The 15,008-nt window shown below is 53.2% G+C and overlaps 1 protein-coding gene across 1 annotated transcript in view; it reads right to left on the bottom strand.

Moving 5' to 3' along the window:
• Positions 1-1,257: 1,257 nt before the first annotated feature.
• Positions 1,258-15,008, bottom strand: part of ZGRF1 (zinc finger GRF-type containing 1) — a 53,342-nt gene continuing 39,591 nt past the window's right edge. The window contains 12 exon segments of the mRNA XM_023747852.1: positions 1,258-1,541; positions 1,543-1,586; positions 1,826-2,087; positions 2,737-2,871; positions 2,989-3,165; positions 4,509-4,632; positions 7,153-7,280; positions 8,041-8,188; positions 8,386-8,463; positions 9,891-10,050; positions 12,762-13,024; positions 14,122-14,236. Coding sequence (XP_023603620.1) covers positions 1,425-1,541; positions 1,543-1,586; positions 1,826-2,087; positions 2,737-2,871; positions 2,989-3,165; positions 4,509-4,632; positions 7,153-7,280; positions 8,041-8,188; positions 8,386-8,463; positions 9,891-10,050; positions 12,762-13,024; positions 14,122-14,236 — 1,751 coding nt within the window. The 3' untranslated portion in view covers positions 1,258-1,424.

Here is a 15,008-nt window from a genome sequence, read left to right on the forward strand (position 1 = left end):
CGACGTGTCTCTCACATCCATGTTTCTCTTTCTCGTCTCTCCCCCTCCCTTCCACTTCCCTAAAAATCAATGGAAAACATATTCTTGGGTGAGGATTAACAAAAAATAAAAAAAATAGCCCTCGCCGGTGTGGCTCCATGGATAGAGCGTTGGCCTGTGGACTGGGTTCGATTCCGTCAACAGCACGGACCTCAGTTGCAGGCTCAATCCCTGGCCCTGGTCAGTGTGCATACAGGAGGCAACCAACCGATGTCTCTCTCACATCCATGTTCCTCTCACTCCGTCTCCTCTCCCCTTTCTCTAAAAGTCAATGGAGCAATTGATACTCTGGTGAGGATTAACATAAGCAAGTAAATAAATAAATAAGTAAATAAAATGAACTCTGAGCAACTTGGACCACAGATGTCTTTAAATCGGTACGGACATCACTGGCATAAGTACCATCCAGCCCTCGCCATTTTCCATGTAGGACTAGTCACTGTTCCCTTGTAATAGTGTCTAAAAACCATGGCAAACTGTTTCATTTACACACACACACACACACACACACACATATAGAACATGAACATAGAAAAGGGTGGCGGCACCAAGTAAGCAATGGTTTTCTACAAGCAGGTGAATTTCTATAATAAATATTTTTAAAATCCATTATATACCATCTATACCAATAACCACTGGGCAAATAAATGCAGAGGGAGAGGCTAGAAGAGCCGTGGGCAAACTACAGCCCGTGGGCCGGATCCGGCCTGTTTGAAATGAATAAAACTAAAAAAAAAAAAAGACCGTACCCTTTTATGTAATGATGTTTACTTTGAATTTATATTAGTTCACACAAACACTCCATCCATGCTTTTGTTCCGGCCCTCCGGTCCAGTTTGAGAACCCATTGTGGCCCTCGAGTCAAAAAGTTTGCCCACCCCTGGGCTAGAAGGAAGTACACCCAAGGCAGCCATTCGCTCCTCCTTCCTGTCCACCCCAGGGACGCGTGGCCCGGCCTGGGCGCTTCTCCTCGGGGACAGACAAGCTTCGTCGTCGTGAGCCCTGCTTGCTGACCGCGTGGCAGGTGACGGGTCAGGCTGGCGGAGCATCACCCGGGAGGGTGCTGGCAGAACCAGGTACGTGTTCTAACAGGTGAGCCTGAGAGATTCGCTCACTTCTGAAGCAACATCGAAAAGCCCTGAAGGCTTCCCCCGCCCCGTGTAACACTTATTTTTTAAGCAAATTCTTAGAAAAATTTTTATTATAAGCTTTTCTATCACCTTCAGCATCTTATCTTAGCATAAGTAACGTATACTTTTGAAGAGTATTTCTGTGCATCTGTCTGATGTGCCTTCAATAGCCTGAGTCTTCTGTGAGAACAGGTTTGGGGGAGTAAAAACAAGGCGCGTGAGCGCGAGGCGGGCGGCGCCCCTGACACTGAGGCCCTACACAGGCCCGTTCCCTGGCCAAGGAGACGCTTCTTCACGTCCGTCTCTCCCACTGGCTTTCTTCTGCTTTTCTCCCGCGAGTTTCTCCGCGTGCTCCTCCAGGAGCCGCCGCAGCCCGCGGCTCGCACTGGCTGGCCTGCTGCAGCCCGTCCTCCCTGCCTACAAGGACACGTGAGGCAGGTGACAGCAGCCCCAGCCGCAGCCGCCCCCGCATGGCAGGTGCTCTGCTCCCCACAACCCGCCGAGCACCAACCCCGAGGCCGGGTCTCATTCCAAGGGCTCAGGTGACCCCCGTCCCAGCACCTTCGCGGTGCAGCGCCTACCTTGGCAGCACCCACCTTGGCGGCGCCCACCTCGGCAGCCCCTACCTCGGCAGCCCCTACCTTGGCAGCCCCTACCTTGGCAGTGCTGGATCACGCGGCCCCACAGGCGGCTCCTCCTCAGACAGGCCAGGTGCCCCACGATCAGCAGGTGCCGCCTCCCGCGGGTCAGGGCCACGTTCACGCGCTGCTCTGAGTCGATGAAGCCCACCTGCCTGGTGCGCACGCAGGACAGCACGACCACCTCCTTCTCGGCCCCCTGGAAGGCATCCACGGTGGACACCTGCACGGCTGCGAGCTGCGGGCGGTCCAGGTCCACGGCCCCGAGCAGGTGGCACAGCTGTGGGGAGAGACGGGTCACGCCTGCAGGGACCGCGGGGACGTGGCCGAGCCCTCCCAGCGCGTCTTCACCGGAGTGGAAAGGCCACTGTCTTCTGTGACGCGCACGGCTCTGCCTGGTTCTACAGCACGTGCGCAACTGGATGACAACATCCATCGTGAAACAATGAATAATGGTTCATCTATTGCGGAAGCTCATTTGAATATGCTAATTTAGGGTTGATTAATAATGAAAAGTACTAAAAAGTTAAAAATTAACAAAAATGTTATAAGTAATGGACTTATATGTACATGAATATCTGGTGTCTATTTTTATTTACTGATAAAAGGTAATAATGAGAGAACAATTTGGAAAACAGAGATCCAATCCCATCTGTCCCAAAACACAAAGCACACACCACATTTCCTTCCCTCTAATTTGTTTATTTGCGTTTTTGCCCCAACAGCTGTAAACAGAATTTCATTAAACCTTGTTAGGTTTACATTTAATTATACAGAAAAAAAGCCAGACAGACAAAACTCAGAATGCTGCTTTCTGAATGCATTCATTATGGTCCCAAAAGGTTTTAAAGCACCCAGTCAAACCCGTACAAACATAACCGAGCGCTGTGAGCGGAAATGATAGCACGTGTGCGCGGCGGGACACAAACCTTGCCCAGCTGGGCCTTGTACAGCGTTATCACCCCGATCATGGAGCCTGGGATTCCACCTGCAACCAGAGATCGAATCAGCATCAGGGTGAAAGCGGCTTCCGCCTCATTATGAAAGCTGTTACCTCCTTCCATCTGGAACGAAAAACAGACCCAAAATTACATTTCCCAGAAAGGCGAGGAAGACGAGAACATCGCACCACCACACCACGGAGAACAGGACGCCGTGCGGCCCCGCCGGACGGCACTCGCCTGCTCCTGCCCCGGGACATTGTAGAAGCACAGGGTGGGCAGCCAGGCGAGCAGCGGGCCCCTCTCGGCCTCCGAGACGCCGTTCCTCAGGCCACCTCCGTAAAACAGGTTGTTGGCCACAGCGGCGATGGCCGGGTGACAGCGGTACTGGGTTCTCAGCAGAACTGGCTTGTGACCCTAAGAAGTTTAAATGAGGAAAAGTAAGAACTTGAAACAGCACTTTTTTCTTAAGGGAAAAAAAGGTAATATTTTAAAAGTTGGGAGTATTGCCGTATTGTGCTCTGACTACATGAATTAGAAACACAATAGTAAATTGTTTAATTACTAAAACTATTCTCCTGGTAAATGACCACCACACCACAAAATCATAAAATATAAAACTGTCAAACCTTAACTCATGATCTAACAAGCAGGGTGAGGAAACCTTCACCTGGACCTCCCCGCCCGCCATGACCCATCCCCTCGCCCAGCGGGTCCCCCTTGCAGACACTACCCGCCCACCAGTCAGTCAGCCTGGTACCCGATGGGCTGTCAGTGTCATGGTGCTTGTGTTCACATCACCCCGTTTTCCTAACCATGGCCCCAAAGCACAAGATGCTGGCCACCTGAAGATGCCAGAGGAGCCATAAAGCGCGTGCGTGTGCAGGAACAAACAGTGTACGTAGGGCTCCTGTCGCAGCTGCAGGCCTCCCTGGGGTCTGGGAGTACCCCTCGGGTAAGGGCGACCATCGTGGAACAGTACGGACACATGCGACAATGTGGAGGGGCCTCAAGGACGTGCTGAGCAGAAGAAGCCAGACCCAGGAGGCTTAAGCTGAAGCTGACGGTGTGAGGGTGGTGAGTGTGTCCACAGACAGAGCAGACGTGGGGGCCGGGCAGGAGGGAATGTGTTTGGGACCAGACAGGACTGGAGTGTAGTGACGGCCACTTAGGTTGAGGAGGCTAATTCTGTTAGGTGAACATCACCTCAGTTACAAACAGATTAATGATGAACTTTTTACATTTTTAATGTGAAGTAGAGCTCTAAAACGGGGCATGGATGTTAGATCACAGGTGTTTATTTTTATTTTAGAACAAAAGCTTTATGCTTTCTTCCTACTAAATACACAGGAAAAGGCTCATTTTATAAAGGAGCACTTAAATCATGGGGTTCTACTTATCTTTAAGATGAGTGCTCTCTTTATTTTTATTTCTTTATTGTTAAATATATTTTTATTGATTTCAGGGAGGAAGGGAGAGGGAGAGGGAGAGATAGAAGCATCCATGATAAGAGAGAATCATGGATCGGCTGCCTCCTGCACGCCCCCCACTGGGGATTAAGCCTGAAACGCTGGCCTGTGCCCTGACGGGGAATGGAACTGTGACCTCCTGGTTCATAGGTGGGCGAGGTGAGTGCTTTCTAAACAAGTCCAATCACAGATCTGTTAGAGCAGGGCTCGGTCTCCTAATAGTGTCATTTCCCATCAGCCACGCCGTGTAGTCCGGGACGTGGTCACCCTGAGCCTGGCCGCAGTGCCTACCAGTAAGCAGAGTCGATCGAACAGAGTTTGCTCCAACCCGTTTTCATGAGCCGCATCCGATCCCTGGATTGTGGGGGGAAGCTGCTTGGGATCCCCAACGAGAACCAGCTTTTCACACTCAAACCTAAACAAAATCCAGAAGTTAGAGGAGCGACAGGAAGCGCTGACGTACGCTGACTGTTTTCTAAAACGCATTTCAAAGAACCCGAGGACCACGCCACTCCAAGAAACAAGGCTTCACGGTGTTAGCAAGTGTATCCAAAGGCCCCGGGGCTATGAGTGAAGAAACCCTTGATATAACTTTATTTTTCCACATAAGCTCTTCTTAGTGTCCCCTCCTCTGCACAGAATCAGCATTTCACGGAACGCGCTTTGGGAAACAGTGATTTTAGAACCTATAACTGTAGACTTAGGAGCTTTCCTTGGGAATAATTTGGTTTAAACTCCTGCAAGGAAGTAGGCTTGGGCTTAATGTCTTCCCGAACAGAAACCTGCAGTCTTGTCAGGTATCAGAACCATGTACGTGGTCACTCAGATGACCAGTCTGTCTGTCGCACATATTTGGTCCCGCCCACAATTCCTGCTCACGCCCTGGAAACCCTGGGAGTTTCCCAAGTGGTGGCAGGGATCAAGGTCCTCGGTTGTGTCTAAGGGACCTTCTCCGAGCACCTGAGGCGGGGCTGGTTGCCAGGGGAACTGGGGTTGGAGGGATGGAGCTTCTAGTCCCCACCCCGCCGTCCACCCCCAGGGAGTTGACTGGGTCCCCAGTGGTCAGCGAGCTCATCAGTCACGTGCAGGTGACAAACTTCCATGGAAACACGAGGGTTCAGAGCTGGGGGGTGGTGAGCGCGTGGAGGTGTGAGGAGTGGGGAGAGAGGGCTTGGAAGCTCCTGCCCTCCCCCACACCTTGTCCTGGCACCAACGCCTCTGGCTGTTCCTAGTGTCGGCCTCTCACAGTGAACGGGGGTCAGAAACATGTTCCTCTGAGTCTGCAAATGCTCTGGCAAGTTAGTGGAACCCAAGGAGATGAAGGGAACCTCTGGTTATGGCCAGTTGGTCAGAAGACCAGGTACCAGCCCAGGCCTGGGACTGGCACTGAATGGGAGGGTCACGGGAACCTCTGTCTGCATGCAGTGGGTCAGCAGCCCAGGCCTTGCCCTGGCATCGAAAGTGGGTCTTGCAGGACAGCCTTCCCCTGCGGCTCTGACGCTGCCTGCGGGTGAGCGTGTCAGAACTGAGGGGAGCTTTTGTTCCCCCAGCTGGTGTGGGAGAACGGCTTGCTGGAGGGGTGGGGAACCCCGCACCATGTAGGAACTGGTCTGGGAACCCCTATTTCAAAACCTACATTCACATCCCAGCTCTATGACCCCCTGAGTATGCACATGGCAGGTTATCTAATCTGAGCGTCAGCACTCCTCAGCGACCGGGACGTGACCATGCCTGGCGTGGCTGTGGCGAGGACATAAGAAAGCACATGGTGATGTGTTAGTATCCAGTGTGACTCCTCCATCCTCTGTGCACGGCCTTAGCGCTCCTCTGCCCTGGCTCCTGGGTGGGGAGACTGACTCATCCTCCTTTGCTCAGGACAGTCCCAGTGTAACAGTGAGAGCCCGGGATACAGGAACCTAACTCACCCCAGCCAATCGTGATGCAGGAACCTAACTCATCCCAGCCAATCGTGATGCAGGAACCTGCCCATCCCAGCCAATTGTGATGCAGGAACCTGCCCATCCCGGCCAATCATGATGCAGGAACCTAACTCATCCCAGCCAATCGTGATGCAGGAACCTAACTCATCCCAGCCAATCGTGATGCAGGAACCTGCCCATCCCAGCCAATCAGGATGCAGGAACCTAACTCATCCCAGCCAATCGTGATGCAGGAACCTAATTCATCCCAGCCAATCGTGATGCAGGAACCTAACTCATCCCAGCCAATCATGATGCAGGAACCTAATTCATCCCAGCCAATCGTGATGCAGGAACCTAATTCATCCCAGCCAATCGTGATGCAGGAACCTAACTCATCCCAGCCAATCATGATGCAGGAACCTAACTCATCCCAGCCAATCGGGATGCAGGAACCTGCCAATCCTGGCCAATGGCGACAACTGGGACCGACGCCCCCCCTCACTTGGGGACAGGATGCTGAGTCCAAGTCCTGGCCTCTTCCCGCCACCTCGGGATTCGTGAGCGAGAGATGCTTTAAAAGCACACTGTTTCAGTGGCTGAGACAGTTTAGAGTATTTCATCTTCTACATTTTAAGACAAATTGTCATTTTTTATTTATTTTTATCTACTTGATATCCTTCCATAATCTAAAAACTATCTTCAGAAACTAAACATGGGAGTGAGATGAAGGAGGCAACTGAAGCAGAGCCTAGAGCCGGGTTCCCAGATGGTGGCAAGAGGCACCTTCCACAGTGAGCAGCCGGGGGAGCTAGGGGCATCCACTCGAGAGCCGTCCTCCGGGGGCCTACATGCCCCTGAACAAAGCGCTGGCACATGAGCCCCCGAGCCCCCCAAGCCCCCCCCTCCCCCTCCCCGCGTTCTTGAAAGTGTCAGTGGAGCACTGGAATTGCCAAGGTTTCCAACGGAGCCTGGGAGGCGCCTGGGAGGAGTGACGAGCCGTGCCCTGCAGTTACCTGGCGATGGGGAGGAGGGAGGCGGGCTCGGTCATCTGGCTGCTCTCGTCCAGCACCACCACGGGGAACCGCAGGCCGGCCATGCAGGGGAACGGGCAGGCCGCGCAGGTGGCGCCCACCACGCGGACCTGGGCACAGGGATGTGAGTCGTCAGCTACTTGGAAAACAAGAGCCTGCAGGTGGGATCAGCACTGAAGGCGGGAGCCCTGCAATCAGAGCCCACAGGCCACTGTGTCCAGTTGCCACTGTCCCCCGAGAAGTGGGAGCCACGGGCACAGCGACGGAAGACAGCCTGTTGCAGTGAAGGCTCACTCGGACACCCACAGGAAGCCACGGTGCCAGGATCTTAAATGTCAGAGGTCACACGCACGTTTTATCCTCTCGCTGAGGCTGAGTAAACGGATGCCCTGGGCACGCGGGCGAACGGACCCGCTCACCGTCAAGCACATGCCCAACTTGACACGCCAAGAAGGAAAAGTCGCTGACTCATGCCAACAGCAGTATAGCCCATGCACTGCTAGTCATGAGTTTATGTCAACCTCACAGACTTAGATATTACACCAGAATACCATTATTCCCCAGGCAAAAGGCCTGATCAAAGCTAGTATTTAATCTCTGGGTCTAAATATAACAAAGAGGAAAGTCAATACATTTTCTAATTGGATGTGGTCATTGGCCTCCATCAGCAGGAATAAGAGGAACCTGAGGTTTCTGTAAACTCAGACCAAGGTCAGGCAGGTCCCTCCCCGTCCCAGTAGGTCCCTCCCCCTCCCAGCAGGCCCCTCCCCCTCCCAGCAGGCCCCTCCCCCTCCCAGCAGGCCCCTCCCCCTCCCAGCAGGTCCCTCCCCCTCCCAGCAGGTCCCTCCCCTGCCCCAGCAGGTCCCTCACCTGCCCCAGGAGGGTCCTGTTGGTCCCCAGTTTATGCTGCTCGATGCTTCTCCTCACATAGACTCTTTCCATGGGAGTCAGGTCTTCTTTCATCAGTGCCTGGAGTTCTTTCAGTTGCTCGGTGGCATTTTCTGAGCCAGCATGCAAGCTAAGAAAGAACGACATAAAATACCTTCTTCACTCCACTTCCAAAACATTACAAAAAAGTTAAAAACAGATTTCCTAAGTTAACCAGAAAAGGACAAAGCTTTCTCTATTCTTCCTCAGAAAACACCTGAGGGAGGAGGTCTGTAAGGCTGCTGTGTTCTGAGAGCACTCTCTGGCTCTGGAATCACGATTTCTTACCTGTAAGGTAAGACCGGCTTCGCGATCTTCCTAACGCTCCCAACTCGGACAAACTTGTCAAATCCAAGACTGAGGAGCCTTTAAACAAAACAGCATAAGACAGTTCCATGTAACATTTACGTTATTAACATTACTTTTGTGTAACAGCATCTTTTGGTTTTGTAATTCAATGTGAAATGCTTACATCCAATGTAAATGCAATGTGGCTGAGAGTTTTAATAGAACGCATTTGCTAGAGGCCTTTAACATGCACTCTCACGCCGGGAGCTCATGACCGTGCCTCAGAGAGCCTTCGTGAAGGGCAGGCTCGCAGTTTATTCCTGTCTGTGATTCCAGGCTGAGGACGTTTTCCTCAGAGACAAAGACTTACGTCTGAGGGTCCCGGCCACCATGTTACTAATAATGGGAACGCTTGGGTGAAATGACTATTGCTTAACGGATGATCTAAGCAAGTCACTGCATGTAGCAGACCCATCAAAAGTACGTTTTCTAAGATTTAAAAGCAAAACACAAATACATACTGATCATACCCAGTTTGGAAAACAAAATGTGTATGTATAAAACATCTGTAAGAAAATATATGATCTGTACAGACTATACATTTTTACCATAAAGTTAAGTTTTTTAAGTCTACATTTATACATAGGAATTACTTCTAATCGAACTTTTTACTGATGCTGACATTCAGATCATTAAACGCTGGTGACCCTCACGTGATCACTTGTTCGGTTTCAGTGGAACCGTAAACAACCCCAAGCACCTGCAGCACAGGCCCTGCTCCTGCTTCCTCAGAGCCTCTCACGGTGCCAGAGGCGTAACTCAACCTGCTCAGCTCTGCACCGTCAGCTCACACACCTGCACTGCAGCTCCTCCGGTCACAGACCCGGAGCGGAGGGCTTTCACTCCCGGCACGGGAGCCAGCACCGGCATCGGGTCTGGTTCCCGCGGGGCCCCGAGTCCTATGGAGGGGCAGGGGTGTCCCGAGGGAGCCCGCACAGGCATCGCGTCTGTGCTGGTTCCCGCGGGGCCCCAAGTCCTATGGAGGGGCAGGGGTGTCCCGAGGGAGCCCGCACAGGCAGCAGCCCGGGCGGTCGGAGGAACAGGAGCGTGGGGATCCACGAGTTTACGGCATGACAAGCAGTGGGCAGGCTCTCTGTCCTGGAGGGAGGCCCCGGCTCCTCAGTCAGGGTGCGGGCGGCTGGCACGGCCCTGAGCCCAGGCCTGCCTGGGGTGAGGGAGGTCAGGGACCCGAGCCCACCTCTCAGGCATGTGCCTCCTGCTGTACTCGTTTCCACACAAGCGGATATCCTGTCCTTGTGCCAAGGCTGTCAGGTTTGAAATCTGATTTCCTACGACTTACAAGCGAGGAAGGTAGCCGGCTACTGTCTCATGGATATGGCTCGAGTCAGAGACAGAGGCCTCACACCTGGGCCCAAGAAGACGGCCCCTCTCCACAAGGGAACTCAGTGCACCACCAGCTCCTGACGCTCACGTGTCACACCCACCCGAGGAGGACTCTGTCCACAGCCACGTTCGTGGACGAAGAAACCAGCACTTTCCACGGCCGTGCACGTCCCGCTGCGGGAGCCTCGCCCTTTTCAAACAGCTGCACCAGGAACAGAATCACCACCGCCAGCAAGTAGCTCTTTCCTGCTCCAAAAACTCCTGGTTTGGAAGGAAGGGAAAAACAAAGGCGGCATCGTAAGTACATTTCTGAAAGCACAAGAAACAATGTCACCATCTCCCTCTCCTTCATTTAACTAAGTCATTACAAGACCATGGGCAGAGCGCCCAGGATGTGCTCAGCACCAGGATAAATAGATGACCAAGCAAGGCCTCTCAGTGCAGTGGTTCTCAGCCTTCCTAACGCTGCGGCCCTTTAATACAGTTCCTCATGTTGTGGTGACCCCCCAACCATAAAATTATTTTTGTGGCTACTTCATCACTGTAATTTTGCTACTGTTATGAATCGTAATGTAAATATCTGATATCAGATATAGTCTCATTGTTACAAACTGAACATAATTAAAGCATAGTGATCAATCACAAAAACAGATGTAATTATATATGTGTTTTCTGATGGTCTTAGGTGACCCCTGTGAAAGGGTCATTCGACCCCCAAAGAGGTCACGACCCACAGGTTGAGAACTGCTGTCTTAGTGGCTCAGGAAGGCAGCAGGGAAGGCACAGTAAGAACAGGACACGTGGGGGGAAGTGGCTGAAGGGGTCAGACAGTGTGAGGGGAGGAAACTGGCCTCAGCACAGATGGCGTCACCATCTGTGCACCTGAGACTGTCGTGCTGTTCCTGTTGCCCCAATACAGTCAGTAAACAGTGAACGTGGTGAGGACGCCGGGACTGCGTCCAAGAAGGAGCCCCGCTCGGATCGGGTGGAGGTAGGAACGCTTCCGACAAACAAGCGGAACGAAGGCGTCCAGAGGAAGACAAGGTCCCTCCAGCAGAGGCTGGAGAAGCTCACAGGCCAGAGGCGAGGCTGGGAGGGAAGCGAGGGCAAGTCCCAGAGCTCTGCTCACTGTCAGGGAAATGAATTTTGTCCTGGAGACGGGCAAGTCCCTGACGGATCTTAAGCAGGAAACTGACTTACTCAGAGTGTTTTAGTAAAACTAGTTGAGCAGAACTATGAAGTGTGAATCCTGAGAAAGAAAACAGCTACTAAGAAGTGCTCCTGGCGGCCAACTGGCTCAGAAAATGAAAAGAAAGAAAAGAGCCTGGCAGCCATTTCTACAGGGGCCTCATATGCAACCTGCCCTTCGGGGAGCAGCCGCCCGGGACCACCGGCCTACACTGCCCGCCTGCCTGCCTGGCCCTGCATCTGAGCCAGCCCTTAGAAGTTCTTCTTGGCGTCCATTTCAACCAATAGGACTGAGGCTCTCCCCATCCAATCAGAGCTGAGCAGCTCTGACCAACCAGTGTGGCTCTACCCTGACCCATCAGGACAGTGCCTCTTGGACCAATCACACTTTGAGGACTTGGAGTCCTCATTTGCATAAGAACGAATCAATCAGGGGCCAGGGGTGGGGGTTCTGTCCAGGAAGCCACTTCCCCTCTGGCTCTGGGAGCCCCTTTCCCTTTCCACCCAGCGCTCGCTGACCAGTGGCCCCGGCTGAGCCAAACCAGACGATGTCGCAGGGAGCAGAGCAGCCGCGCCCGCGGGCCCGGCCCAGGGCCGCCCCAGGGTCACTGTCCTCACAGCCGAGCGGTATCGCCGTTGAGCTGTTTTCTCTGAAGAAAGTCTCCTTCTCCCTCGCACCCCAAAGTGGGGATTCCTGTCGGCACTGAATTGGTGCCGACGACCATGGGTTGACAGAGGGTGAAACTCACAGCGAACCGATTCGAGCAGCGTGAGGCGACCATGGCAATGACATGCCGTCTTTACCAGGCGCCTCCCACCTGCCAGGACGGGCCAAGCCTTTACCTAAGTCAACAGGTCAATCCTCCAACCCATGAGGCAGAGGCTCTTACTGACCCGTGGGGAGTAGGAGGCAAAGCTGCGAGGGAGTAACCTGCCCACTCGCAGCGCTAGATGGAGTCCAGGATTCCAGCTCCAGGGCCCGGCTCACCCCTAGGAACGTGGAGGAGGTGGAGGCTCGGTTGGAGGGGTGCACATGACCTGGTGGGAATCGCCATAGAGACAGAAACCACACATCCCAGCGACTCGCCTGATGGGGCAGGATGCACAGGAAGGAGGGTTGCGAGAAAGTCACTTCATCAGCGAGAAAGACTCCCTTAGGGTGAACCCCAGGGGTCACCTTGGTCAACAGGGTGAACATGATACAAACCTTCAGAACAGGACAGGAAGTCGATCACTTTGGGGTGCAGTCTGAGAGGGAAGGGGTTAAGGGGTGAGGGTGCAGGTGGAGCGTTAGCTCTGAGGCAGAGAGTCAAGCTCCTCATGGGGCGGAGCCCGGAGGCAGGAACAGGGCAAAGGTAGGTGCGGAGGCGAGGCGTCTGCTGTCCTGGTTCAGGGCGGGGGCGGGGACCGCATGGCCGGGAAGGAGGAAGGTTTGGGACAGCTGCTGGGAGGATGGGGAGTGAGCTGACAGTTCACAACGGCTTTGCTCATCAAAACCGACGCCCACCATGACAGCCGCCCGCTGGCATCGCTGACGGCTCCGGGCCGATGCTGGGTCAAACCCGAATACGCCAGTGATGGGCACAGGCCACTGGTGCCCATGCTGCTCTCACAGCCTCTAAAGTGGGTCCCAACATCTCAGAGTCCTCCTGGCATCGCACTGACTAGAAGGGGCAGAGCAGACCAAGTCACAGAGACTCGTATACAGCCAGGTGCTGGCCAGGTGCTGGGCTGCAGGGGGTTCCCCACAACCAGGTGTTGCCCGGCACCCCCTCGACCCTCACCGTGGACGATGGTGATGGGGAGGGGGCAGGGGGGCAGCCCCTTCCCCTCCTCGGCAGGCCCGCGCGACGCCACCATGCGCGCTATCTGGGTGAGAGCAGAAGCCTGGTCCTCGTTCAGCTGGTGGGCCTGGATGAAGGCTCTGGCCAACTGCAGGGCTGCTCCTGGGCCAGGCAGCTCACAGTGCGTGTGGGCATTGGAGAAGGCGGGCGGGACGAATTTTCTCCTATCCACACTCTTACTGCTGACTGTAGCTGACGAAGGCCTAGTGAAAGGAGCAATACAATCACAGAAAAATGAGGGGCTTCTGAAACAGGGGAGTAGACCTGTTTATAACTTAACCTTCACTTACGAGCACCTCAGAGAACGTCCTTTTGTGAGCACCAGTGAGAAAAGAACTAACATTTGTTGAACACCTACTACGTGCAGACACTGTGCTGAGTCCTGCACATCTTCTTTATTGGGATCTTCACAACACTAGGAAGCAGCTAATCTACCCAAACAGAGACACAAAAATATTAAATGTTTCTCCCATAAGTACCCAGCTACTAGGTGGTGTTGGACACAGAGCCCAGGCCTTACTATGCAAACTGGCTCGGGAAATTACTAGAGCCTCTACGTCAAGTAAAACTGTCAGAGATAAGGTGGCTTTAGTATATAAAGACTGAGTTCATTTCCAAGTAGAAAAATAACATATTGAAAGTACATAGACTTTTTTTAACCCAAGACTTCATTGTGGTAAAAAGAATGAAACCAAACAGACCATAACATTCCCAATTTGAAACTAGTTTTGTCATTTTAATTTAATAAAATATCACTTCCAATTTTTTTAAAGGAGTTATAGTACTTGTGAAATTAAAAATGAGATAAAGATTATGTCAAAAATAAAACTAGTAGCAATATACATACTGGATTCAAACTGTACAATAATTACAGTGAGGCCTTGACTTACGAGTGTCCCAACTAACGAGTTTTTTGAGATACCAGCTGTCTCTCGGCCGATTTTTTGCATTGAGTTGATAGAGTAATTTGAGTTAACAGCTCCTTAACGAGCTCGGTCTCAGAACGAATTAAACTCGTAAGTCAAGGCCCCACTGTACTTAAAAGTTTGGCCCGGCTGGTGTAGCTCAGTGGTTGAGTCGATTCCGGGTTAGGGCACAGGCCTGGGTTGTGGGCTCATCCCCAGTGTAGGGCGTGCAGGAGGCAGCCGATCCATGTTTCTCTCTCATCACTGATGTTTCCCTCGTTCTCTCCCCCCTTCCATCTCCTAGTCTCTGAAAGACAGTTACAATTTTGCTGCAAAATGGGATGTACTTTTGCTGGGTATCCCTGCCCCGCCCCGCCCGCAGGGGAAGGACTTACATGGCCAACAGGTGCTGTGTCAGAGGCAGGGTCGCGGGGTTGAAGTGCTCCTGCATGTTTTTCAGGGTGGTCAGCTCCGTGCTGGCATTGCAGACCCACAGCGCGTGGACAACCGCTGCGGAGAGGGCGTGGAGAGGAGCGTCAGTGCCCACGACCAAGCCCGTGATCACCTTAGGGAGTGTCCACGCAGCTCAGAGCCGGCGCTGGACCAGCCCCAGGCCGCAGCAAGCCCCTGGCACACGCGCCTCCGTCCTGCCGTCTGTGTCCCGCTGTCTGCACAGGCACACTGAGTGTGGGTCCGTGACTGTGCCCGGAGGGGCGTGGACAGACGGACAGACACTGTGGAGTCACGCGGGTGACATGCGCAGCCACCAGTCAGCACCCGCCCTGTACCTGCAGCATGTGTCATTTCTGAGCACTTTGTTGCATTTCTTCAGTTACTTCATAGAACTGTATGGGAAGCAGGAGACTGGACACTGATATTGCTGAGGACTCTGAAGTGACCAGTGTTCACTCCACTAGACAACCGGACTCCAGCTGTCTACTCCGTTCCCACAGAAAACAGGGAGTTGGCCTGGCCGGCAGCTGAGTGCTGAGAGTGTCGGCCTGCGTGCCAGAGCGTCTTGGATTCCCTTCCCAGTCAAGGGCACGTACCTGGGCTGCAGGTTCCATCCCGCCCCCGTGGGGTGGGTGCGGGCGGCAACCAATCCATGTGTCCCTCACGTTGGTGTTTCTCTCTCTCTTTCCGTCCCCCCCTTGCACTCTCTCTATAAATCAATAGAAAAATATCCTTGGGTGAGGATTCACACACACACGCTAAAACGTGTATGAAACACTTGAATGAGTCATTCAATGTTGTGTCTTTAATTAGTCAGGGCCGAATCCCG

This window comes from Myotis lucifugus, unplaced genomic scaffold, assembly GCF_000147115.1.
Source record: "Myotis lucifugus unplaced genomic scaffold, Myoluc2.0 scaffold_1014, whole genome shotgun sequence".
Taxonomy (NCBI): domain Eukaryota; kingdom Metazoa; phylum Chordata; class Mammalia; order Chiroptera; family Vespertilionidae; genus Myotis; species Myotis lucifugus.